This window comes from Mauremys reevesii, linkage group 16 (assembly GCF_016161935.1).
Source record: "Mauremys reevesii isolate NIE-2019 linkage group 16, ASM1616193v1, whole genome shotgun sequence".
NCBI classification, from domain to species: domain Eukaryota; kingdom Metazoa; phylum Chordata; order Testudines; family Geoemydidae; genus Mauremys; species Mauremys reevesii.
In genome coordinates this window covers 17,272,968-17,299,435 of record NC_052638.1, presented here as the reverse complement: position 1 = coordinate 17,299,435, position 26,468 = coordinate 17,272,968, and the positions used below count along the sequence as shown (strand labels likewise).

The window sequence follows — 26,468 nt, the reverse complement described above, 5'->3', positions numbered from 1 at the left end:
CCCACTCACCGGTGCTTTCCCACTGCTATTGTGGGCCCTGAGCCTACTCTGCTTACCTGCAGGCCTTTGCCTCCTGCTGCGCTGAGAGGGAGAAGGACAGTGGAAGTAGAGCAAACAAAGGAAGGGGAAGAAAGGAGGGACAAAAAAGGTAATGGAGGGAGAGTCAGACTGGAAAGAAGCTGTATTAGGGTGATTGGGGGCAATCTATTGGCACCACCGAGCAAACTTACCTTCCATATAATTGTAATCAATGTAAAGCACCCTGCTTATGGATAAGCTTGTATTTACACTAATTGAATCTATTTCCCTATGTTAAGTTCTCCTCACACCTTCTATGAGTCAGCTCAATTATCACTTCAAAAGTTTTTTTTCTCCTGCTGATGATAGCTCATCTCAATTGATTAGACTCTTCCTGTTGGTATGCTACTTCCACCTTTTCATGTTCTCTGTATGTATAAATATCTCCTGTCTGTGTGTTCCATTCTACACATCTGAAGAAGTGAGCTGTAGCTCACCAAAGCTTATGCTGAAATAAATTTGTTCATCTCTACGGTGCCACAAGTACTCCTGTTCTTTTTGCGGATACAGACTAACACGGCAGCTACTCTGAAACCTGTAAGATCATTGTAAACTAAAATGTAAAACTCTATAAATCCCCGAAGTGTATGTTTAAATAGGAGCGGGAAGCTTCACACAGCGCAGTAATATCAGCAGCTATAACACTATTCAGTTTAAGTTACTCTCTCCTTACTGTTATTTCCATTTCTCCCTCTGCATATTGCCAAACATCTATTGCTTCTGAACAGTTTGCCTGGAGGCAAAGATCTACAAGTTTCACTGTATGTGAACCCTTTCATCATTCTATTTTAGACTCAGCTGCTAACTCAACTACAAATTGCTTCCGGATTGCACAGCTACTTTACCAGCAGTTTGCAACACATTATTTCAACTCCTGTCTCTGGCCCTACGAGAGAGGGAAAACAGCTGGAGAATGATATTGGGGGAGGGGGACTTTCAAAACTGAACAAACATCGGAGAGGCAGGAAACGGGGAGGCGCATTGTATCCTGCAAGCAGGTGCACCTTCCATTCACCAAGCAGGCCTTCAGCCAGGCAGGTAGCGCCGGATTTCATCACTGGCATGGCGTGGCATTCAGTTACCCCTCGCCCCTGAGCACTACCTTGCCCAGCTGCTGGGTCCTCGAAGAGATTCCCTATTCAAGCTAACTTGTGTCCCTGTCTCTGGAGTGACACCGTCCCCCCCGGCCGGCCAGTTTCGTTGATCTGAGCTGTGCTTGGGGAGCTCGCCTCCCTCCCCATCACTGCTCCAGTATTATCTGCCCCCAGCTCCTTCCTTTGCGCCCCGGGGACGCGGGCGAGGCATTGAACACAGAGCTGCTCTAGTCGATTCCTGCCAGATGTGAACCCTCCGCCGCAATCCAAGAGTTCAGAAAGAATTCAGCCCCCGCTACCTGCCTGCCAACCAATGGGGTAGATGACATTCAGTGCCGGTCCCGCATCTAGACTAGGTGCAAAGCGGGGGAGACTTTGGCCACTTCCATGGGGGCTCTGTGCAGGCGTCTTGGTGGTCCTTTTCCTTACATCCCCGTCCTCTCATTGGCGCCTTTCCCCTCTGCTAGTACAGGGAGTGCAATGGGATTTGGACTGGACACTCACGGGTTTACACTCTTCCCCCCGCCATGTTCGTTTGAAACACCCCTGCATTAAGGATCGGCGTTAATCGACAGGCGCGCTGCGGAGAAATAACTCCCAACCCAGCTCTTACCAAAAAGCCCCATGTATTGATGGATTCCCTCCCCCGCCCCAGGAACTGACAGCCTCGAGAATTGCTTAGGGCAGAGCTGGTGGAAGAGCTCAGAACACACGATTTAGCCGGCTCGTACTTTACAAGCAGGGTTGGGTTCAACAAGGTACGTACGAACAGGCACCGTGCGTACACATTTGGCTGGTGGTTTTGGCTCTTCGTTTGGGGGAGGAGGGCGGCGTCTCAAAAATGGCCATTTCCCAGAGGTTTAGAGCCACATTTTAAAATACATCCATTATTTTTCAGGAGCAAAAAAACTCCTGCTAATGCAATTAATGTGGAGTGTGTATAACTATATAGAGAAAGTTTTATGATAGATCATAAAATGGTGATGGTAAGGGAAAAGAGGAGGGGGAACTGGTGCACTCATGAGAAGAATCCGGCGCGAAAGCCACACTGATTTTTGTTACAGTTGTGACTAAGGATTAATCTAATGCACACGCATTAGAAATCCTGTCCCAGGGACCTGCACGGAGGTGGAGGCCTCCAGCTGAACGGGGACTCAGGATGTGCTTTCAACTCGCCAGAGGACCGCTGGGGGGAATAGGGGTCGTTTTATTCCTCTGCCTGTTTCTCTTAAGCGCTGGAGTCAAATCATGCCCGATTTAACAGTTTGCATTTAAAGAATGCACAAAAATCTGCTCCATCCCCTTCCACTGGGCCCTGCGCAAAACTCGGAGGCAGCAGGCCCTGGGAGAGGGAAACGGGGACGATCTTGGCCTAGGGGTAGGTGGCATGAGGCATTGGGGTGGGGGGAGTCGGGTCCCTGAACAAACGCAGGGCAGCTGATGTGGTGCAAGGGGCCTCTGGAAAGACCAGGCAGGTGCCACTGAGGGGCTGTCGTCTGGGTGTGGGGCGCTGGGTCTGGAGAACTGGAGCCCAGCTATAAGGCTGCAGAGGGAGCCCAGGAGTGAACCCGAGTTGCAGGGAGCGCCAGGCGCTGTGCAATCGAAGGCAAAGGAACGTGTGTGTGGTGGTGGGGGGGGGGCGGTATAGACCTTCCAGGAAAAATGGGGCAGCATATTTCGGAGCTCACGGTCTCCCCGTGCAATGCCACGCCCCGCTCTCTGCGATGCTCGCGGCCAGTCATCAACCCGGCCGCCCAAAGCGACTTAAGCGGGAGATTTCCCTCCAGCTTCTGCCCGGAGCCCGCGCTAACACGGGTCCATCTCCCCCGGCTCGTGGGGCAGCCCCGTGGGCAAGGGGAGCGGAAAGGCGGGGGCAGGCGGGAGTCTGGGATCAGAAACACCCCGCTGAACGCGCCTGGGGCGGGCGGGGAGCTGAGCCCTGCCGGCCAGCCATGCACGACAGCAGGTTTTGTGGGTCAGCATGGGCCAGATCTGCAAACCCCAGCACGGCTCACACCGCCACCCGCGCAGGGTTTGTGTGTGGGGAGCGCAGACCCCGCCTGGGTGGGTCTCTGCAGCAACCCTGGGTGGCAGGAAGCCTTCGGGTGGTCTCGCCTTTCGGGCTCATTACGGGAAATCTCTCCGTCCTCTCCCCCTGCCCCTTGAGTTACACTCAGGAGGGCGGCGGGCCAGGCAGCTCTACCTCCGCAACAGCCTGCAGTGGGGGGGCGTGGAGAACTCCCCCCCCCACCACACACCCACCTGCCTCCCCTCCTTCCCCCTCAGCGTGGGGCTCGTTGCGGGGCCTGGGGGAAGAGGACGGATCCCACCCCCTTGCACCCAGCCCTGCCCGCACCCAGCTGACACGTGCCCCAGCGTCCCCTGCAGCCTCGCGTCGTGCTGGGGCTGGTTACGGGGCTGGGGGGGAAGACAAAGCGAGCCTGGCTCTGTAGATTTCGGAGCGATCGGCGGCGTCCGCTCGCCCGAGCCTTTGCTTGTGGGGAATGAAATCTCATCCAGAGCCCACCGACGTGAGAAATGCCCCTGCTCGGGGCTCAGCTCCCCAGGCCGAGGGAAAAGCCGCCCCTCCAAACGACAGACCGGAATCGGCTGCCCTCGTGGGAGAGAAACACTCCGGCGTGCGGCCCGCGAGGAGAGGGGGCGTTCACACGGGAGCGCAGAACGGAGTCGCTGCCCTAGATATACAGATGGGGGGGGTCTTTTTTAAATAGCCAGGCAAGAGGGAGTTCACACCTCCCCGGTTGCATGCGCCTGGCCGCCCGGAGAGCCCGCCGCTGCAGCCCGGGAGGAGGTGGCATTCAGTGGGGACTGTCCCGTGTAGACCCGCTTTAAATGAACTTGGGGAAAAGAGCCCAAGCCACAGAACCCAGCTGCGAGCGTTTTCCGCCCAACCCCTCCCTCTAGGGCCGGGGCGGGGATGTCACATCTTCCCCCAAGGCCCTGGTTTCCCAAAGGGACAGCGCCCCGCACTCCCGGGGGCGGGGGGGTTCTTTCTCCTGCACCCTAAAGCGCAGTTAAGAGCGATCTAATTCGCCTCCTCTTCCCCCCTCCGAAAAAAAAAAAAGACGGGACATTCCCAGGCACCCCTCCCCTTTTTCAAAAACGAGCTGGGGTATTTCTTGTACATCCCTGGCCGAGTTGGCAGCCAAGTCTTGCTGTAAAATAAAATCTTCCATACAACCCAGCCGCTCTCCTCCCCTGCACTGTTCCCATCCTTGCTTCCACAGGGCTCTTGCCTACATCGCGCCAGCCCGTTTCTGCTCCTTCCTCCGGGATCTTTAGACAAAATACCCCAGCGCCCAACCCTTTTGAGTGCGTTCACCACTTTGATTCTGGCTACAAGGCGCCTTCCTTCCGCTGGGCTGGGCGTCACGTCTACGCCCCCCCTCTACCCCTTACCGCACCGTTTGCGCAGAGAACAGTTCTGAGTTTTCATGGTGTTAAATAAACCAGCCCAGTTCCTAAGGCCGGGATCCTCCCACGTCCACCCCCTTGCTGAAGTCCAGAACGAATCCGAACCCCTCGCTACCAAGAAACTGGTCTATGGTTAACGTTCCTGGCCCGTGTGTCCCAGAGCAGAAATATTTAGTCTAGGAAGCAACAAAATTACCTATTTTGGGGATGAACAGGGTGGAAGAACAGGAGCCCATCGTCCTTCCTAGCTCTGAGGCCTCTGTACAAAGCCATGCGCTTTCTGTGTAGAAATATACAGGAATCGCACTGCAGAGCCAAACCTCCTCTAGAAGGACCAAGCAGCAGGTGAATAATTTCAGTAACTCACACCTGCTGATGCTTCTGGAAAGGGATGGGGACTAAGCTGAACCCGGAGAGAAGATTACCTTGGTGAAGCTGATGAGGGAGGAGTGTGCGCCAGATCTCTCTTGCTTGAAATCAATGGAATAACTCACTTAAAGGAGAGAATTATGCCTTGCATTTATAATGCCCTGCGCTATAAAATACTACTCCCTTTTAATATAGGCTCTGATACTTCCTCCTCTACCAAATCAGTGGGAGTTGTGCTCAGACTAATCACCTGCACAGACCCTATTTCCAGTAGCCAGCCCTCACCAACTACACCAACATTCAACCTTAGATAGCATTGAAAGCTTCGATAGCTCAGTCTAGTAATACTCAGCATTACAGCTCAAGGAGCAGTTACCCTGTGGTGCAGTGGCTGCTCCAGCTCCCGCCCTGGAGGAGGTCAAACATGCTAACTCCCTCCCCCAGGGCCCAGCTGAGCAGGAAAGGGGAAGCAAAGGAGCATGACAAGGGCTAAGCTACTCTCCCTCTCCGCGTCCTAAACCAGCTGTTAGGCAGCCAGTTAGGAGTTGAGGGTTATTTTACATCAGACCAAGAATAAAAAGGACTTTATGCAGTTAGTTCTGCTGTATTTCAGAAAAGCATTACAGCTGAAAGCTTTTCCTAACACATCCCATAAGAGTTTTGTATTTTTGATTAATTTTCTAGACCCACTGCTAAAAAGACATTATAGACAATGCCTTACTCATAGGTGAATGCCACCTCCTGCTGCCGAGTTTGTGATTAATGAAAAAGTTTACCACACCATGCCAAGAGTTCATCTGCACTGGCTGGAAGCAGTGCATAGCTCTTCCCACAGCCATGTTTGCAAGTACAGTATAGGGAAAAATTCTTTTAAGCAATTACCGCAGCAGAGAACTGACCTTTTTCAGCCCCAGGATGTCAAAGGCATTAACAGTGCCTTAATAGTTCTCTTTGCAGGGCAGTACAACTCCTAATTTAATATTTTTAAGGTAGGACCTAGTTTTACATGGCTTAATACTGCCCCCAGTGAAAGTCACAGGTAAAGCTCCAATGAACCTGAACAGGTTAGGTTCTAAGATGAACAAAAAAAAAAAAAAAACAACCACCCACAAACAAACCAAACAAAAAAAAAAAACAAAAAAAACAAACAACCCACATTTAAAGTTAAAAAAAAATAAAAAAGTCTGCTAAAACCTTGTTTCTGCCACTTAGTGACACAAAAGTAAAGGTATTCTAAAAAGGTCATTCATATTTAATGTCATTATTTAAATCATTAGTCTGTTTAATTTGTCTTTGAGGCTAAAATGACTCAATTTTAGATACACACTACCTCTAGTGTACATTTACATGTTAACAAATCTGCATATTATATGGGACTCATCTGGTACATAAATCTAACAGCAAAAGACATACATTTTTCTAAAGGCATTAGTGTTTATAGTGTATTTAGGATGCATAGTCATTAAAATGAAAAAGAAAATTCCCTATGAAAAATAGTTACTGCACAGGACATAATTTTCAAGTTAAGTCTCAGCATTATACTGTACATTCTCCCCTACCTCCAATCAAGATAACAGAAGTCATTAGGCTACAAGGGTCTAAATTCTTTGTCAAAATGACATGTAAAAAAATAAAAATATTTGAATTATCAGTGTGCAAAAATACACAATATACATAAAACTAGAAATTGTCATTTGTTTTAAACTTGTATAATTTAAAAATTGCCAAAATGATTGCTTTGCTTCAAATTAAAAAGTTAAAAAAGTTAATCAAAAAACCCTCTCACAGGCAAAAATTGTGGACCCAATCTTGCGTCCCAAAACTCCCATTAATGTCAATGATAGTTGTGGGTGCATAAGGAATGCTAGATCAAACCTGTAGGGAGAAAGGCCATACTGATTCGTCCTCCCTACCCCCATATAATACATGAAGGTTTTTAGTGGACATTTTAACTCAGACAAAGTAGGATAAACATGCCACAATCATACAGTCTCACAAAATAAAGTGATCAAATCTAAAACATTTGAACCAAGTGAAGCCTTAAATCCAATATAAAATTTCCTTCAAAGGAAACTTACCTAGTCTCGTAAGGCCATTGTTAGCAGCATTTTTTATAAAGAGATGAAGAATACCAAAATACCTCCAATTTGATGATTGGGAGTAGTGATATCACTGAATAGTTAAAAGGACAAGGTTCCCACTCTTAGTGGAGATGCAAATATATACTAACCATTAATATGCAATAAACATATGTATACCACACATACATATAGATACACACACATATACATACCTGGATAGTCCTCTAATACCCAGGCGTAAGGTTAAATAATACATTCAAAGACATTACTAAATACAAATACACTTTAAAAACACAGAGACAACATTTTATCTGTTGCAAAAATGTATTTGATTACTCAAGTAAAATTACAGTATCTCTGTTGTTAGTATTAAATGTTAAAGAAACTGGACCTCTTTTCCTTTCAACTTTCCAAGAAAGTGCATGTAACAGTCCAAAGTTGTGTTTTTCCCCCCCATATCTAATACAAAATAAACAAACACTATCCTTGTTCCCTTGGTCAAGAAGTAGGGCTTGGTCTTGCAAGGAACATTATGTACATTTTAATGAAAGTGATATTTCTTATTGTATATACAGGAGCATCTACATTTGTCCATGGAAGGTTGTTCAAGATGCTATACTTAGCAGCATTGTGAAAGTCCAGCACATTTTCTATAATGAATATACCTACAAGGCAAAATGTTACGTCTCAGTTTCAACTACCAAAACAACACTTTTGTATCTTCTCTAATAATCTGCGTGCTTATTACTGTACAGAAACTTATGAACATTTAAGACGACTCAAGTAAAAAGCACAATACAAATAACAGTTCAAAACGAAAAATGTTAAATCTACAAAAATTAAAGCAGTTTTAATTTTATAATAAAAATCAAAAACTGAGCTTGTAAAGGACCCACACTGTTCAGTCATATTCTCAGCTTTCAGTCCTTTTCTTAATTCTGTTTGGAAAATTAAACAATGTGTTGCTGATAAAATTTCCAGCGAGATCAAAGTATACATTTATATACAGACTTTTATTAGAGATCTGATGCACCACCTCAGTGGTGCATCAATACCAGAGTTCATGTTAAACTGGATATAGAAAATAAGTTAATGCCAGAAAAAGATCACCTAGCAGAACAGACTTGCAACTGCCATAAATGTTACAGCATGTTTACAGCACTCTAGTCGATTAGTATTTAGTTCAAAATACAGGAGACCAAAGTTAATGCTTGCATTTGTTTGCAAAGCAAGGTTATATCACTAATAAATAAGCTCTCTTAGAACTCTAGAAGTAGAACATGGTACAAAAGAATGTCTTTATAATGTTGTTGTTTGTAGACTTGTAAAAAGCAACCCTAGGTTGCACTATTTGCAGGAATGTTATTGATAAGGTTTATTCTAATTTGTTACAATTTCTTTGTTGTCTTCCACAAAACGTGTAAAACGGAAGTTTGTCCCATTTTCATTGCTTGCCATTTTCTCCAGACCAGCTAGAGGTGCATTAGGTTCAGAATTCTGGAGCTTCTCCAGGCTTCCAGTCAACCCACTAATAGGTGAACTGCCACCATTGCCCAGGCTTCCAGGAATTGGAGGGATGCCACCATTCTGAATGACTGAGATCTCATTGGTCTTCATAGCCAAGCCATTAGAGAGTGCAGCTGCATACTGATTCCAGAAGCTGGAAGGGTCTCCGTTTCCTGACCTTGCAGCCAAATCTTTCTGAAACATTTCTGGGAATTTTACAGGATTGCCTCCTAGAAATGTCATGGGACCGTCCACCGAAAGTCGTCTGCCTCGTCTCGCAGGAGTGCTGTTCCACATGTGAGTGCCCATGTGAACCTGCAAGACGGGAGTGGGTGGGGGAAGGAAGGTGGTTAGCAGTGGAATTCATTCTGACTGATCAAATATACCTTACCACAAAACAAAGAAGGCAGTCCATGTGTCTATTCTTATTTATGTAAAGAATACCACTAAAAGTAAAGGATGTAGTATTCCAGTTCAGATCAGTAACAACAAATAAGATTCATCTGGACCTAGATGCCAGATATGCAGAATGCCCATATTTTTCCTGCTGAACAATACATTGCTTATTACTCTTTTTCATTACATGTATTTAGCTTATAATAGCCTTATGTTATCCAGTCAATTGCAGCTAGCTACTTTCAGGATTAAAATTGTTATGTCCACTTTCATTGCAATGGTAAGTATTGTATTTGACACTCTTTACCCTATAAATGTCCTTTTCAGACAGGAAGAAAGTATCCTTTACTGATTGCTCATCGGAGAGCCTCGTGTATAGACAGAATGGCCTGAAAGTAATTATTCATCTCACATTACTGGCAGAAATCTCTAGAGAAATACTCTGTCAACAGAAACATGTACACAGTAAAGTGCTCAACTAGTGTTCTAGAACTTGAGTATATTTGCTTTTTCGACAGATCAGTAGGAGATGTTAGTTACATAATCAAATAAAATAATGCCTATTAGTTCAAGAATTATTAGTTAGAAACAAGTCTGTTGTGCGAGTTATGAAAATAGTATATTTAAGATGCAGTGCTTAATAAGTAATGTACGCAGTACACTTCATGCATATCTTAATTAAACACCCTCTAGCAACATTCGGCTATCCTGTTTCATAGGCTACATAGTGAGTTTGGTGCATTTTATCAAACCAGAAATATCTTGCTGCATTAAACTCTTCAATCCCGTTCAAAACGCCAGGCGCCCAGCATGTGACAACCAAATAAAACCATTTTTCATACCCCAGATATCTAAAAGGAGCACTGTTTACAACACTGCAGATGTAAATGTAAATAAACAAAAACAAAACAAAAAACCCCACAACAGCATAAGAACAGCAAGAAGGAAAGTACCTTAAGATTGCCTTTTGTCGTGAAAGCTCTTCCACATATAGTGCAGGCAAAAGGCTTTTCGCCAGTGTGTGTCCTTTCATGAATCTGCAAAGCACTAGAAGATGAAAATGTTTTCCCACATGTGTTGCAGTAGTGCTGTTTGGGAGTTCTTCGGGGTAGAGTTGGAAGCAGAACTGGTGATGTGGCAGAAGATGGCAAAGGCCCCAGAGGAACAAGACCAGGCGGTGTGTCTTTGCTATCCTGAGGAGAGCCGTGCAGAAAGCCATTAACCTCAGTTTTTATGAGAGATGACAATGAATTAGCAGGTATAACTGAAGAGTTCTGATTAGGGCCAATACTGGAATTGGGCTCAAAAAGCTGTGATGGCAGATCTCGCATTTGATGTGTCAACATATGCTGCTTCAAATTACCCTTTGTGGAAAAGCCACGATTGCAAACTGTGCAAATAAATGGTCTCTCTTTGGTATGACTTCTGTAATGAATGTCCAAGGCACTCTGACAAGCAAACGTTTTGCCACAAATGTCACATGCTGTGTTTTTAAATTTACCTCTATCTCTGAAAGGAAAGAGCATACTCAAAGATTCTTCTTTAATTATTTTATCTGTGTTACTAGATGTCAAGTCCAAAGCACCACCGTTAGCAGGGGTCGGAGACAAACCATTGGCAAACTCACTTGGTAAAGCTCTTAGTTGTTTCTCTTCAATACTTGGTGATTTGTGGTAATCATTAGTGCTGTTGGATGGGGACAAGGCCTGCATAGAAGAGGTAGACTCTGAGATAGCAGGACTTCCAGCACTTTGGCTTTCCATATCACCACCAATAGATGATGAATCATTTGTCATAACATCCCCCTCCACTGACCCATTTTCAACTGATTTTAAACTAGCTTGAAGTTGTTCAGCAAGTCCTGCATTGATCATCTTCATTTGTTTTTCTAAAGCAGCAATACTTGACATTTCCAGTGGCAGAGGGGAAGAAGATAAGCTGTCTTGGGACGCATCAACAGATTTAGGTGTATCTGGCACGCTGCTGTCAGGACAGTCTTCCATGTTCTCGTCTGAGAAGTTGTCTAGATCATCAAAATTCTTCTCATCAAAAGATCCTGTGTCAGATTCCATTGACTCTGGATAGTTTTCTGTGACAGGCGTATTGGGAATCTGTCCTCCCATATGCATTCGGATATGCTGCTGTAGCACAACAGCATTGGTGAACTTTTTCTGGCAGATCGGGCATGAATGTTGTACTCTCAGCGGGGGCATGGCACGATGAACACTGTAATGAGTCTTTAAATTTCCTTTAGTAGTGAAAGCACGACCACAAATTTTACATTTAAATGGCCTTTCACCAGTATGTGTGCGATAATGCATTTTTAATGCACTCTGGCAACTGAGAATTCGATGGCAAATAATACACTCATTAGGATCGGTTGCCTTTTTGTCAATATTTTCTACCAGTTGCTGCAATTTTGATGTTTCTGATGCCGACGTTGAATCTAGTAGTCCTCCAAATGGAAACTTTGCCTTAAATTGCTCCGACATTAGAGGCATCAGTGGATTTGTAAAAGTGACAATGCTGTTGGAGCCGGAGTCTGCTGCCGGTGAGCTCACAGAGCTGTTAATATTAGTGAAGGAGTTTGAAGTGTGAGTGTTTTCTTCTGTTTTGCCATTTGTGGTAGGCAAAGCACTGACCTCTGCCTCATCTGAATGTCCATTTGAATTTTTTACAGCAGGATCAGCAACTCCCAAGTCGCTTTTGACAGAACATGGAGGGCTAGCCGAATGATGGCTAATGGGAATAGGTTGAGGCTCCTCAGTTTTGATAAATGGTGTCAAGCTTGGAATTGTTGGGGGGAGTGGCAGGCCAACAGAAGTAGTCAAAGTAGACAAAACTGGCTTGCTGTCCAGCCAGCTGGTTACAGGTTTCTCTGGTGGGATAGACATCCCGTAAGGAATACCTGTGCTTGTAGGAATATTGTCCAAATGCTCTGGCACTGGGTATGGATTCATTTGAATATGAGGGTATTTTTCTTTATGACGCTGAAAGTGGACTTTTAAGTTTCCCTTTGTGGAGAATCTGTTTCCACATATGTTGCATTTGAAGGGCCTCTCGCCAGTGTGAGAACGTAAGTGAATCTGCAAGGCACTGTCACTCCCAAAGACTTTCGCACAGAACCTGCATTTATGTTTAAAGAATGCCTCATCAGAAGTACTTTTTGCTTCAAAAGCAGTTACATTTGGTGGCTTGCTTTTTCTTTGCTGTGCCAAGGCAGTCAAGGAGTTTAAATCCTCTGCAGGTGTTCCAAGATTGGACAAGGGGTTGGAGAAAACCGAGTTATTAGGGGCGGGTTGAGGTAGAAGTGGATTAGATGCAGGACTTAATAAACTGCTTATTGCAAAAGCTGGTGAAGATGATGCTGATACTGGTGGGTTGCTGAGCTGTGAGCCACCAACATTTGAAGCCACTTGTTCCGAGGACGGTGTTGTAACTGCTGCTGCCAGTATGTTAATATTTGAAGAAGAGCCACTACTGGATGGAATTATAGTATTGCCAGAGTTGCTCTGAGGTAGCTGTATAGGGGGTAGTTGTTTCAAACCACTGATGCTGGCAGATTGACTAGCAAGGCTTTGTGCTAATCCAGCTGCCGCAGCCAGCTGCTGGGATAAATGGGAACTTAGTGTGGACAAGGGGTTGGCAGATGTTCGTAAAGTACCTTGAGAAGGGCTAGAAGATGTTGACACGTCTGCGTTTTGGGAAGCCAACAATAATATTTGGTGACGAATTTGTTCAATCAGTTGCAACTGGTGGATCTGCTGTTGCTGTAAAGCCAACAGTTGCTCCATTAGGGCAGGTACAGCAAGCTTATTATTTGATGCACCATTACATCTCGCTTCCTGTGAGAACTGTGCTACTGCCACTTTCGTACTTTGAAGGTTTTCTATGATGACATTGCTATTTATCACTGAAAAGTTGCCTAATGCTGTCAGATCCCCTATTTGAGGTAGAGAGGTTGTTATAGCTGAGGTACCCATTGTGGAGCTGTTACTGCTTGTAATACTATTGTTGATGCTCTTGGAACTGCTACTGCTATTGTTAATGCTGGAAGCCTCCACATCCATGGATTCTTCCTTGTCAAGTTTGTTATGCTCTGAAAGGTCACTGCAGTCTACTTGATCTGTGTTATTAACTGTGTCATTCATCTGTTCATCAGGATTATCAGAAGGGGAACAAGGAGGGAAGGTTTCAGAAGGAGAAGCTGAATTTTCGTTCACAATTAAAACTAATTGATTTTTAGTACAGTTCTTCTTGTGTTGCAGGAGATCTGATAATTCAAAGAACTCAGCACAGCACCTGCCACAGACATGGGCATCCTTGTTCTTAGTGGTTCGATTTGCGTGACCCTTTTCTGTGTCTCCTAAAACATCAAAAGATGATGGATTAGAAACTGAGCAGAAACACAGAAATTTCTCTAGGACATTTTTATTTTAAATCTACTGTTTTTAACTCTCAGACTACAACACGCAAAGATTGTATGTGAGAAGAGATCAATATTAGTGCTTTCTAAATATTGCTCATGACTGATTTTTAAGACTGTACATGGGTGTTGTATTAATCCCTATGTTTTAGATGATCATTTCCTTCAGATAATCCATCAAAATATAAAATACTATGAACTGAAGACATTGGGGCATAATGAAATTCCATAGCAAAGTATTGATTTCCAATATTTCATACTGCTTATCGTCTAGTTGTCCACTGAGCGCAAATCAACCATTTGAAGGACCCATTAGACTCTCAAGTTCCTGTCAACCTTGTTCATTTTCAACGGATTCAAAGATATCTGTGACAGTTGCCCCTGTCACTAAACTAATTTGTAGTCATTCAAGGTCCCAATCAGTTGTTGACAAGAAAAAAGTGCATATCACTAAGCTACAGACTGACAACTCAAAAAATATATATCTCGCTTTTGAGTTTCCACATAAGACCTAAGCTAACTTTGATTGTATAGCAAAGATTAACTTTTGATGTGAAAGCTAATTCCACTGTAACTGGAGACTTCGAGCTGAATAAAAAGGAAAAATCCCCAATAAAAGGAGAAATATTCATATTTCACAAATAAAGTATTTTTTCTAAACCCATTTATTATGCTTTGACTCATATTTGGTTTTAAGACTGAAGAATGATAAATCTGCTACTCTTCAGCAAAAGAACACTTTGTGGGATAGGTTTAGAGCTCAGTTATGCTAGTGTAAATCTGGAGTAGCTCCATTAACACAGAGGAAATACTGTGGATTTACACCAGCCAAACTGAGATCAGGATCTGACCTCAAATCTATAAACTCTGCATAAGTTTTACATTTCTGAATAAACATCAAGAAAGATGATCAGTTAAAAGGAAATGTTCACATACAATAAGAAATAAGTCTTCGTTTTAAGTTTGATAAGTCTATGCAATTTTACTTGTCTGAATGCATTTAAAAACTATTTGCACTTAACTGTTGTCAATTGTTTAACAGATTGTACTGAACCTCTCATTATAAAATCCTTTCATTTCATGTTTGTTTCCACTAGTTGCTCACATTTCTTATCACTGGGATCCATTTGTAAATTAAACATTAAAAAATCTCTGACTCTAAACTAGCTGATCCTATTCAAAGACAGGATGGCTCCCTATTGTTTGCTCAGCATGAGGACACCAACTTCTGTTGTACAAATGGTGTGTGGTCATCTTGGAAGGCTGTGAAAAAAAAAAACTGTTTAATTCAAGGATTACCTCCCTGCATGTTTCTCTCCAGTATTAAATCAGATAATAGGCGGTTTCCATTACTTCCAAATTAAATCTCAAAGAAAACGAAAATAAAAGTTCCTGTAAAAAGTTGAGAAACAAACTAATGATTTGTCTTAACAAATGAGAATTTGAAACTAAAGAGCCATTTCTTTTATAATGCAAAGTGAGATGTGATGCAGATTATTAGCATTATTTTTTTTTAAAGATTTTGTTCCCTCTCTCGCTTTACCCAAGTATATATTGTATCTACTATGATGTAGAGTTTAGCATGAACACCCAAAAATTGCAGAATATCTGTTGCAATTGATGTTTTGTTTAATTAACTAGTTGGTTCCATATTTTATAGATCTTTTACTGATGCATCTCTCAAAAAAGTTAAATGTAGGTGTGAAAATAGGTTTATATATACACATCTGTATTAACAAGCTATAAGGTATGAGAAGAAAGCAATAATTATGATTCAGTTTTTAAGTTAAAGTTTACTCATACTAATTAGTGTTGGATTCCAATACCATTTTATGTACTTTTAGAAATATTGTATAGTGTTCAAAAATAAAGGAAAATATTAAATGAAATTTATTAAAGTTGTGTACTTTTCTTTAGTCATTGTGCTATTTAACTCCAGATAAAAATAATATGACAAACATTCCACTTAAGGCTTTTTATTTTGACAACCTATTTCAAATGATGCATCCATTTCAGAAGCTTATTTTAAACTAGGAAATGCAATTCCTAATATATTCAACAGAAATGTTATTTCTTTCTCTTTGCCATTTCCATATGTAATGGTTATGTTTCCATCTACTTTTACAGCCAATTATGAAGGAACAAAAGCTATTCTGTTTGTTCACACATTTTCAACAAAATGCATTAAAACTATTATGTCAGCATGTTCTATTAAGCTCTGCATTCAGTGGAAAATACTTTTCAACCAGATCACATTTATCAAAACATAAAGCCACTTTAAAACACAGTTTTGCTTGGTCAGCTGTGCTTAGATAAATAATGGCAGATTCAGAACTAAATAACTAGCAAGGGAAATCAGAAAACTGACAATCAATTAAACACATTACAACAATTTGCTTCAAATATTTAGCACTTCTGTATGGAGATTAAACAATATTTTAGTTCTTTAGTTATTTTTAGTTATTTTTTACTAGCAAAGTATCTGATATTCTTGCTTTACAAAGAAAGGTGATTTTGTACACATATTTAACTGCTACTTTTCCATACCTGAAATTGACTAGTGTTCTAGCACAATACAATACATATTAAAACATGAAATAAAGTATGTGTATATATTTATATTTTTAAATAGTTTAAGCACATGAATACTGCAGAAGTTAAGACGTCTGTCATATCATAAGAACAACAATAAACTACATCCATAGATCAAGCAAAAATAATATCAAGGGCTTAGATTTTTGTAACATTTTTCATCTTGAAATTTGTTCATGAACTGCATTCACTAGGTTTAATTTTTGTTTTCTTAAATGCAAAAAATAGGCTTCTCTATATTAAAATAGATCTTAATTTTACAGTTACCTGTAGATTATAATGACTTCTACTATGGGGGGGGAGGGGAGTGACACTATTAAGTAATAATTGAGGTTTAAAATGACAGATCTTGAAAAGTAGATTTTGTAAAACTGATAGTAAGACATACAGCGTGCTTTCTACTGCATATTTAATCTCTATTGTATTCTAATCACATCTGTTAGCTTTCTAAGTATTTCCTTGAATGATCTGTTCTAAATAATAGTAATTGGTGACCTGACTAAATGAAGTTTCTTTGTTGTGCTTATCATGGTGAAGAAATCTTCCATCTTGCTTTTATGTATCCTGTAAAGAATTAACAGTAAAATTAAATCTGCAGTGGGTGGCTATATAGAAAATTCAAACAGCAGTAATTATGAAAAAAGTCCACAACTTTTTAAACGACATTAATGACACTTTGGATTGTTCCTTGTCAGATGTTGATTTTTCAGTTCACAGGTTTCTTAAGGATTGTGAAAAAAATTTTAGTGCTCAAACATTACTCATTTCAAACTTGGGAATTTTGAACCACTTGAGATGCATATTCTAGAATGAGAACCAAAACATTCCATAATCCTCAAACTTGTGAAATGAAAAAAAAAATCTGCTTTGCTTAGCGAGATGACTGAACAAGGACTTAAAATATTTAGAAGGTTTTGAACTGTAAGTGTATTTGTTTTCAAAATGACTGCTCACCAAAATTTCAATTATAATAATGATATGCTTCTGTGTCTATAAACTTTTAGCCAAACCTCTCTCTCAGTTAAGCAACTCGGAAACGTAATCTAAATCCCAGTTTGCATTAATTTTTTAAAAAGTGTCCCTGGTGAATAAAATATTTTAATTAACTGCCCCCTTAACTGATCTACAAAGTGGGAAATTTAAAAATCACAAGATGTTATTCTGAAGAAAACAAGTTATAATATATGGGGGGGGGTGTTCACATTCAATTCAGTTTCTTAACTTTTCTGTGTTATAACTCGTAATTTGCTCAAACTATTTATTCATATATTAAATTCATTCAAACAAGGAGTCTACAATTTAATAATCAAAAACCAACCAAAAAAAGATTACCAAGCTATTTTAAAACTAGGAACGAATCCATCTAATGAACACAATTAAAAAATGTCTTCCCTACGGATGAATCAAAATGAACACTAGATGGGGTTCCAGTTGCAACAGTTTCTTCAAAAAGTTGAGTGTAGTTTCACTGTTCCAGTGACACGTAAAAGAAAGGCTCCTTAAGGTTATATCTAAACTTTGGCTACATAAACATTGGCAAAAGGACAAGAAACTAAATCCCTGTTGTTTGGAGGGTAAAACGGAGCTATGGGAACTACCTGTCAATCTCCTCTTCGGGGGTCTGGCATCTAAGGGGACAGGGGAATAGGGTTAGCAAAAGCAGCAAAGCTGATAAGGCACAGCTAAAATAAACTACTAACTTCCTGCTATGCGACCAGTAAGGCTCAATTCGGGGGTCACTGGCAAGATATTGAAGTACATATTGTGATCTGAACCCTGTCACCTTTCAATGGAAGGAAGCCAGCAAAGGTTAAAACAGCTAACACTTAAGTAACTCCTAGCACCACTCATACCAACTTTCTTGACTATATGCTCGTGTAGCAACCACTTCACTTGTATATTCCAATTTTTAATTCTTAAAGAAGATTTTACGGGATATAAGTCTCATGCACCTTAAACGGTTAGGAAAAAAACAGCAATCCGTGCTTTCTTCATCAGCGAATGTCTGTTTTGCTTTTTACTAACTATTTCAAAAGCTTAACTGTATTTTTCCCCTAATATGATTGCTTCAGTAAAAATGGACTGTTTCCACATATGGTTAAAACTGACTTGCACAGAAAACTTGAAGATGGTTAAATATAGGAAAAGCGCAGCCTGTAGATACCGAGTTGTGACTTATCACCACATGTTATATTAGATGCATGATAAGCAAAATAAATCTGGGAGAGTTGGAGAGAAATAGTGAGTGTGAAGGGAAACCCACACAACATGCCAGTTTAACCCCACTGACTTCAGTAGAACTACTTCTGACTTACATCAGCATAAGCAATATCTGATAAGGCCCACTACATCTAGTGCGCTGCCTTGCAAAAAAATGTAAGATATATATATATAAATTGTAATCAAGACTGATCAAATACAGTTATCTCACAGATGATATAATAAGCTGAAAGAAGCCTGACTAAACATGTACTCCTACCAAGCATTCGGTCTTGCAAGTGTTATTAAATAAACAACAAAATAACCCTAGTTTTTAATAGCTGCCTGGGCCCACAGGTCATTCTGGGAACCATCTAATGCTACAGTGAATAATGAAATTCTATTATTTACTAACATCAGATGAACTGATTCCTCTACATGGAAGAGAAGCAAGTATTATATCTGCAGCAAATGCTAGCTGCATTGCTCTTCTGACAGAACCTTTGCCTTGAAAAGCTATGCTTCAAAATAATATTCTGCTGTATGATTAGGCCAGGAAGCTCCTATAATCTAAAAACCCTCCAAAAAACAAAAAACACAAACCAACCCCCAATTAAAAAAAAAAAGAAAAAAGAAAAAATAAGCTCAAAATGTAATCAGAAAATATCTCACAATCTCAGTTATTAACAAAAAGAAATAATCCAACTGCCTTTTATACATTTTCCACCAGTTACTTGTTGAATATAATTTATGTCAAAAGTCGCTTCTATTAGTCCGATTTCTGTCCTGTTTATACCAGTACAAAGGTATTCTGCGTGCACATTCACAGGATATAATGAAGCCAAGCTTCCTTATTCAATGACTGCACCAAAAATACATTTGAAATATTAAATCTTCAGAGTAAGGATGTACTGCATTGACGCTAAACTTTGAAAGAAAGTGTTCTAAAAAAAAAAATGTATGTTGCTGTAAGACATGGATGAAGTTTCTTTTCAAACTACTTTCTATTGACCCTTAACCGTGAATACGTCAGAGTTTCCTAAACCAGAACTCAAAACAGATACGACAATTTTTTGACAGAAACATGATTTTTCATTTATTCCTAAATATTCCTTCATTTCACATTATTGCAAGTGTTGTTAAAGTAGCAGCGATGCCAAACCTGTCTGATTCCTGAAATTGTAACTGAGCTAACAAACCTGAATTCACTGCATCAAAAAAAGAAGAATGGGGGATTTTTTGTTTGTTTTGTTTTTTTGCAATTTTGAGGCATATCATGACAAAAATGTTTCGCACCTATCTCAAATGTATCCACTATAAATTTAAGAACTTCTCAAATGCATAAAGCATTCATTTAATTCACTTCTATAGGGTTAGTTTTACACTAATATTGCAACAGCATTCTAAATCTTGTAACACTATTACAAAACATACCCTCCAGGCAATGTAGTCAGAACTTATTGTCCAAGCATGTAAAACAGTCATAACCTAAAACCATTACTACTGAAAGGAGAGGAAAAGCTCCTAACAGGGTGTCTAATAACCTACTGCTTTTTCTAGAGAACCAACGTTTAAAAAAAAATGTACAAAAACCCCTTAATTATTTACTTAGTTAATTTAAGTTACTAGCCAGGAAAACCAAATGAAAGATTATCTAATGCCATCATTTTAGGTGAAATCCAACTATTTTAAGTACATCATTTAGCAACAGGCAAGAAAGCTTCTCAGTTAACATTCCTTTCTCACACCCCCAGTGTCTTGCATCTGAAAACATGTGCAAAATCAGATCAAAAGACTAAAAACAGGAAAGAAAAAAAGGGGTGAGTGCAGGCGCGATTTTATTAAGATACTTGAAGGTGCTTTTATCAGCGTCCTTTAGCAAAAATTTTAAAAAATAAAGACTTTGTCAAGAGATGCGATTAAACAAACTGAAGATGTGAAAAATAGCCCTTTGATTCTCCAGCAAGATAAGTTAACTTCCATCTATGCTTTCCCTCTTTGCTTACTTTGTAAAGTTCAGAGCTCTTTTTAGGGCACTGGTGAAAGGATAAATAAAACCTAACCTTTCCCCAACTCATGCTTGAAATTTCAAAGCTGAAGGACAAAAACATTTCAAGTTAAAATAAGTGTCTTAAAGTGAAATTGAATTAATTGAATTGAACCCGGTGGCAAAATAGCAATGCATCCAGACACATGAAAATTCACCTCCCCCCCAAATAAATAAAATAAAATAAAATAAAGTTTCCTTCCAGAAATCAAAATACTTCACAGAAACTTTTAAACGGTTACAAGAAATGGGTGCTATTTATTTATTATGATAATGATGATGCAAAGAAAGGTGTCTCAATATTAAAAAAAAAACTGAATGATAACAAAGCTACCATAACATCCTTCCAGCTTTCCCAGGGAGACCCGATTTACTCTGCAGATCTTGGTATCTTAGGTTACATTTGTTCCGAAACTCCTCAGCAGCCCCCGAGCAACTTGGGGGGAGGGAAGGGAAAGGGAGGGGGCTGATAAATGGAAAATGAATTAGGACAGTTCAGAGATCACAGCTCCCATGTCCCCAAACCTACCTCAGTGGCGACCCTGATATGCATGGTGCTGAAGGGGGGTGGGGAGGGTGGGAGAAGAGGGTTGTTTCCTGGCTGCTGCTTTAATGACTAATGCAGGGGGTTAATGGGGCTGAGGGAGAGCAGCTCCGGGCTCCTCTCCATGACTCACATCGCACACTGGCACGTCAGCTTCTGGCCAAGTCCCTCCGCAGCCAGCAATGTGCTCGCTTTAGGAGCGTGCAGGGTTTGCAAAGAGGGACGAGTCCGAGCTTCTCTCGGAGAAGACGAGGAGCCCAGCACACCGAGCGGCTCGGAAAGTTAGCTGGGGAAGCCAAAGGTGCTGCCTCGCCTCGGGGTTTGATGAGTGCCACCGTGCCCAGCCCCGGGCAGGCGAAGGAAAAGGAAACGAGTTATTTATCAGGGCCAACTCTCTTCATCCCCATCCGATGTGCCCTGAGCATCGCCTTACGCCCCAGGACAGAGGGAATAGCTCGGGAGATGACCCCTCCAGAGAGAGAGATTTGGGCTGAGATCTCAGCCACACTCTTACCCACCAAAAACTGCCACAATTTCCAGAGCCTCAGGAAGTGCCCTGCAGAAATGAAAGAGAAGCCCCCCCCCCAACTTTCCATCTCGTCCTTCCTCCCAATCTATATTATCCATATCTGCCGCCAGCCTCTTGAACGGACACCCGGGAACAGTTTTCATGCAACTTCCTGAATGGCCTGTTTATCCCCCGCCCCCCCCCCCCCCATTTCAAAATCAGCCCCAAGGTGTGGGTCCCGCGGGTCGGCAGGCGCAGCACTGCCCGGCCGGGGAGAAGATCCAGGGGGCACCAAACGGGGGGCAGGATTCCCCTCCCGTGCTCCCCGGCTGCTCAGCCTTACTCGGGGCTCCCCCGCAGCTGGTTGTGAAGTTAAGGCATCCGCCACCTCGAGGTGCGCTGCGCTGGGGCAGGGCAGGGGAGCGGGCCTGCCTTTGGGACACAGGACGCGGAGACCCGCTGCCACCTTCGCCCCTGGCCCTCGAGCCTCACTGATCAGCCAGGCGCTTCCCAATCGCCCACTTTCTCACTTGGATTTTCCCCCGTCCCACAACCACACTCCCCTACTCAGCCGGTTTATAAAGTCCAAGCAGACACAGGTACAAGCACCCCCCCCCCACCTTCAATAAAACTGCCTTTCCCTGCACCAACGCAGAGCTTCCGGACCCCCTTTAAAAAAAAAACACAGGCTCTCCAAAGCCAGCTACAGAACAAGCCACCCTGGTTCCTCCTTTACCGGCTTCACACCCAAAAAAAGCCCCCAAGGGAGAAAGGAAACAACCCCCCCCCCCCCACTAAAGCCAGCCGCAAAGCCGCCCTCGCCGGAGCCGCTGCGAGCCCGGATCCCGCAGATGCCAGGCGGCCAGAGCGAAGAGCGAGAAAAGTTACCAGGGGCAGGGAGGGAGTCAGCCAGCGCGTCAGTGCGGCGAGAAAGACTTTTATCTCCAGCACGCAAACTTTCTCCCCCCTTTAAAAGTGGGGGTTCAAATGCTTCGGAGGCGAGGGCTGCCTGGCAGCGCAGGTTTCCCAGCCATAGCGGGACTCCAGGAGGGAAAGGGGGCAGGCAGGAAAAAAGTAGGAAAGGGGCTTTTTCCTTTTTTTTAGGGGGGTGGGCGCAGAGAGTAAGTGCGGTCGGGTCGGTGCATCCTTAGAAAACACACACCCCAACCCAAACCTGACTTTCGTCCCGCTCCTCACCAGCCTCTGGGGTGTGTACTACAGAGGGGGTGTGGGGGAGAAATCCATCTCTTCTGGGGTCAGACTGCCAGATCATCAACAAAAAAAAAAGGGGGGGGGGAGAGAGAGACACACAAATGCAACAAACACAGGAAAACAGAAGGTTAATAAAATAATACAAACCCATCCTCGACAAGGGCCAAAATAGTACTATTAAAAAAAACAAACAACCACCAAAAAACTCCAGCAGCTCCAGCGCTCTCTTCCCTTTCCTGGTGCAGTTTCCTAGCTGTCTCGAAGGTAAGTTGATCTATTTTGCGGGTGCGTGTTTGTGTTAAAATGTGTGCGAGAGAGAGATGGGAAGAACTCACCATTTCGCTGGGATAACGAGGCCAGCTCGGGGTCGGACTGGAAATGCTGAGGCTTCGCCTGCTTCCTCCGCGACATGCTGGCTCAAACATCAGCTGGGGCAGAATAAAAAATTACTAAAAAAAAATCTTCTCAAAATTACGGAAATCGAGCCTCCCCCCTCCCCAAGCCACGCCGCACCGCGCATGTGTCCTGCTATAATTATGATTATCAATAATGCATTGCGATTAATCATAGAGGGGCTCTTTGAAAGGCGATTGGCACATGGCCAGCTCTATTCAAACCCGCTCGCCTTAATCAATTAGGCGCTGATTTGCTGGAGACCCTTGTCTCTCTGCAGCTCCCACCCAATGAGTCGATCCATGTGGCAAGAGAGGGGGCTGGATTTCCCCAAAGCTGTTTGGATACAGTTTAACCCTCTTAGCAACCAGCTGGGACTGTTTCACGCCATCCCTGTTACTATAGGAATGTGCCGAAAGCCTCTGCCCGCCCCCCGCTCGCTGCTGTCCCGAGCTCCTGGGTGGGGGGGGGGTCTCGTTACAAAAGGGGGCCCAGAAGCAAATGAAATTCTCTCTTCTCGGAGCGCCCCGGGAGCGGGGACTAATCAGGACGGGTCCTGCCCCAAGGCAGCAAACGCAGAGCGAGACAGGACCCCCGGGAGCAGCTCGCCCAGCCGCGGGGAAACGCTCCGGCTCTGCCCGCGCAGCGGGGACACCCACCGGGGCCGGGTGACGGGCCGGGCTTTTCCCGACTACCCTGCCCCGCGCTCGGGCGGTGCCACCGCCTCTGCCCGGGACCGTCCCCTCCCCGCTCCGCCGGCGGCCAAGTTCGGTGTCTTGGTGTGACCTCTGCCCCCATCGCAGCTGCACCGTCCAGCCCCCCCCCCCACCCGGGGCCCGGGCGGGGGGGCGGGTCGGTTCAGCGGCCGGCGGGCTGGCCGCAACCTCACGCGTTTCCCAGGACAATTACAGCAAACTTTGTGCCCGGCTACGTCACGAGCCCGGCCCGGGAGGGGGGAGGCTCCGCCCCTGGCGGCGCCGCCGCCGCCGGTTGGCTGAGGCCGACGTCAATCCGCGGGAGGAGGCGGCCGGAGAGGGCTGGCGGCGGAAACCCGCCGACTCATCTGCCCGGCGGAGGCCGGGGCACGGGGGGCGGAGCCCGGAGGGCACCGGGCGGCTGTGCATGTTCCCCGGCGGGGGCGCGGCTGCGCCCCTCTGCCCGGGGTTGTCGGCGGGAAGGGGTGTGAATTCGGAGTGACACCCCCCCTGCCCCACAGCGAAATCGCGCCCGACTTTCGTTTTCTGCCCGAGAGTCCGAGGCTGAGCCGCGCGGGGCTTCCAGCCCCAGCTCCCGGGCAGCCGCCTGCAGCCTGGGCGCGCGGGCCCCGCCGCTCGGCCGCCCCGCCGGAGCCCCGGGAGGTCGGTGCCTCGTCTCTCCCCGCCTGTGGCCCGACGCGCAGAGCCAGCGCGATGGGCTCTGGGCAGGCAGCTGCGCGGGGAAACTTCTTCCCACGCCGGCCACGTACTTGTAACTCCGGGAGTCAGAACTGAGTTTATGACCGAGCGGCTCTTCGTGTGGGTCAACACGTTTAAGAATGGACCGCTCCCCCCACCCCCGTGTGTGGACGCATAGGTGGCTCTCTGCCTCTTTCTATGCACGTGTACAGTCGCGCACACACACACACACTCCTGTGTGTAACACTAGATTAACCACATACGTGGTGTCTGCTAGACGCGCAGCAATTGAATACATCCTGCCCGAACTGCTCAAATGCCGCTCGGGCAGCGCGAACACATCGTCAACCAATTTCGTAATCGCGGAAGACAGAGTTCCGTCCCAAAGTTAGGAAGGTTCTCTCCAGCCCCAGGATTGCTACGTTGCACCCACACAAATGCACATACAGCACAGCACGGGCAGATTATGTTTGGTTTATGGGTAGCTATGGAGCCCTTTGTATTCCTCGTTCCTCTGCACGTCAAATTCCTCCGTACTGTATACGAAAAGTTGGTGTGCAGGGTTATCTTGGTCTGAAGACGAGCAAGCGTGCTGCTGTTGTAGTCAGTTTCTGTTTCTGGGCCATTCACAGCACCCTCCTCCCACCCTCCCCTCTGGATTATTTACTCTGTGATTGAAACGACTCCTTTCCCCCGGTATCAATATTAACAAACTCTGTAAAAGCAAGAGGCTGATCAGATACAACTCATTTCAATTTCAAATGAGCCGGTGAAACCTAGAGAGCGAGAATCTCTCTCTCCAATCGAGGAACCGACTCACTCGGATTTTCTTCTCCCTATTAAACGAACTAGACTTTAAAATGTTTACCAAGGTGGGTGACAAAACATCAGTAACCCCTCTCCTCCCCCCAAGTGCCAGCCAAATATTTAGTCAGCTTTAGCAAACCGGACACACTGAATGTGCTTTTCTTTTCTGTATAGGGTGGGCTTTTCTCCCCCTCTCTCTCTTTCCTCTCCCCGCAGTATTTGGTACAGTAGATTTTGATAAAAAGACAAACGAAGCTGTCAGTCGGGATGATGTTGAAGAATGAAGATAATAATGTTGCTATAGGTGGTATTTCAGATGCCATTATTTTTCACTGAATATTTAAAGAGATCTTTCGGCAGAGATGGATATATTCAGTGGTAGGTGTCAGCCTCCTTACCCTCACACACTGGGAAATAACCGAATATATACTTACATGATATATGTATACATACTGATACACGTATATGCATATAACACCCACATAACCCCTATTCGCAAGAATGTCTGCAGTTAGAATTATATCCATCACTCGATTAGCTCCCCACGTCTTTAAATCTAGTTACTGTCTGAAAATGATTCGCATTTACAATTTCATGATATATTTGTTGATTAAATTGGGTTGCTTTAAAGCACTTTCCCATAGCGCTATGCATTTGGCGCCTGTAAGTGCCCGTTGTGAGCCTGCAATTAAAAAAAACAACAGTGGTTTGGAGAAAGACTAATTTGGAGAGAGAAAGTTTAATAACTTTTTTTTTCGTTTCTTTGCTCCCTCGTCATTGTAAAAACAGACGCTTAGTGTTTAATTTAGGGTCATTTGATTATTTGTTGTTTGTTTTCTTCCTCTTTGCTGGGGGCCGGAGATGGGGGGGGCAGAGTGGTGTTTGCAGAGAGAGAAGAATTGGTCTTTATTGTTGTTGATAGCAACACATCAATTAAATGTCATTGCCGCGAACAGAAGTTGTGAGGGTTCACGAAATACTGTGATTTTGTTTTTGCTGGTTTCCCCCCTCTCCAGGTCCAGATGACCCCCACCCACCCCCGGCACCCACACATCTTCGAGATCTTTCTTAGGTTATTTTTTAAAAAATTGGGGGTGGTGGGACCCAGCATGTTTTTCCATGCAAATGAGCCCTTGGTTGGAAAACAACCGTGCTGGGGATCGATTTCCAGTTCATTGAGATGAGCACTGAAGGGAGACTGTAAACAGCGGATAATTTGCAGTTCATTCGGGTGAGAGACGATTTCAATGAGATGCAGCACACTAGACTGGATTATTGTTATTAAGGTTTGCGATCAGACATAACAACCTTAGCACTCAGGGGTTAAAAGCTACACAATACCCATATACTTATAATGCATCGTTAATAACGATCTGGGAGAAAATCC

The 26,468-nt window shown here is 43.9% G+C and overlaps 1 protein-coding gene across 4 annotated transcripts; it reads right to left on the bottom strand.

Annotated features, from left to right (window-relative positions):
* Nucleotides 1-7,881: 7,881 nt before the first annotated feature.
* Nucleotides 7,882-24,368, bottom strand: SALL1 (spalt like transcription factor 1). Of its 4 annotated transcripts, XM_039503425.1 has the most exons (5): nucleotides 23,540-23,711; nucleotides 22,823-22,915; nucleotides 16,473-16,541; nucleotides 9,913-13,325; nucleotides 7,882-8,878 (listed from the first exon to the last, which is right to left on the bottom strand). In XM_039503425.1, exons 4-5 carry the CDS (start codon nucleotides 13,108-13,110, stop codon nucleotides 8,438-8,440), a joined length of 3,639 nt encoding a protein of 1,212 aa, XP_039359359.1. In that variant the 5' UTR covers nucleotides 13,111-13,325; nucleotides 16,473-16,541; nucleotides 22,823-22,915; nucleotides 23,540-23,711; the 3' UTR covers nucleotides 7,882-8,437. The 4 variants fall into 4 exon arrangements, with proteins under 4 accessions (XP_039359359.1, XP_039359358.1, XP_039359356.1 ...); XM_039503424.1 differs by lacking the exons at nucleotides 16,473-16,541; nucleotides 23,540-23,711 and adding an exon at nucleotides 24,346-24,368; XM_039503422.1 differs by lacking the exon at nucleotides 16,473-16,541 and having other exon boundaries at nucleotides 23,540-23,712.
* Nucleotides 24,369-26,468: the final 2,100 nt, after the last annotated feature.

Excerpts from the sequence above, each read along its gene's own strand:
- SALL1 (XM_039503424.1), bottom strand. The coding sequence starts at position 22,898 with ATGTCGCGGAGGAAGCAGGCGAAGCCTCAGCATTTCCAGTCCGACCCC. Across the intron at positions 13,326-22,822 it reads CTCGTTATCCCAGCGAAATG|GAGACACAGAAAAGGGTCAC; the intron begins GTGAGTTCTTCC and ends TTGATGTTTTAG. Across the intron at positions 8,879-9,912 it reads CGACAAAAGGCAATCTTAAG|GTTCACATGGGCACTCACAT; the intron begins GTACTTTCCTTC and ends CCCGTCTTGCAG.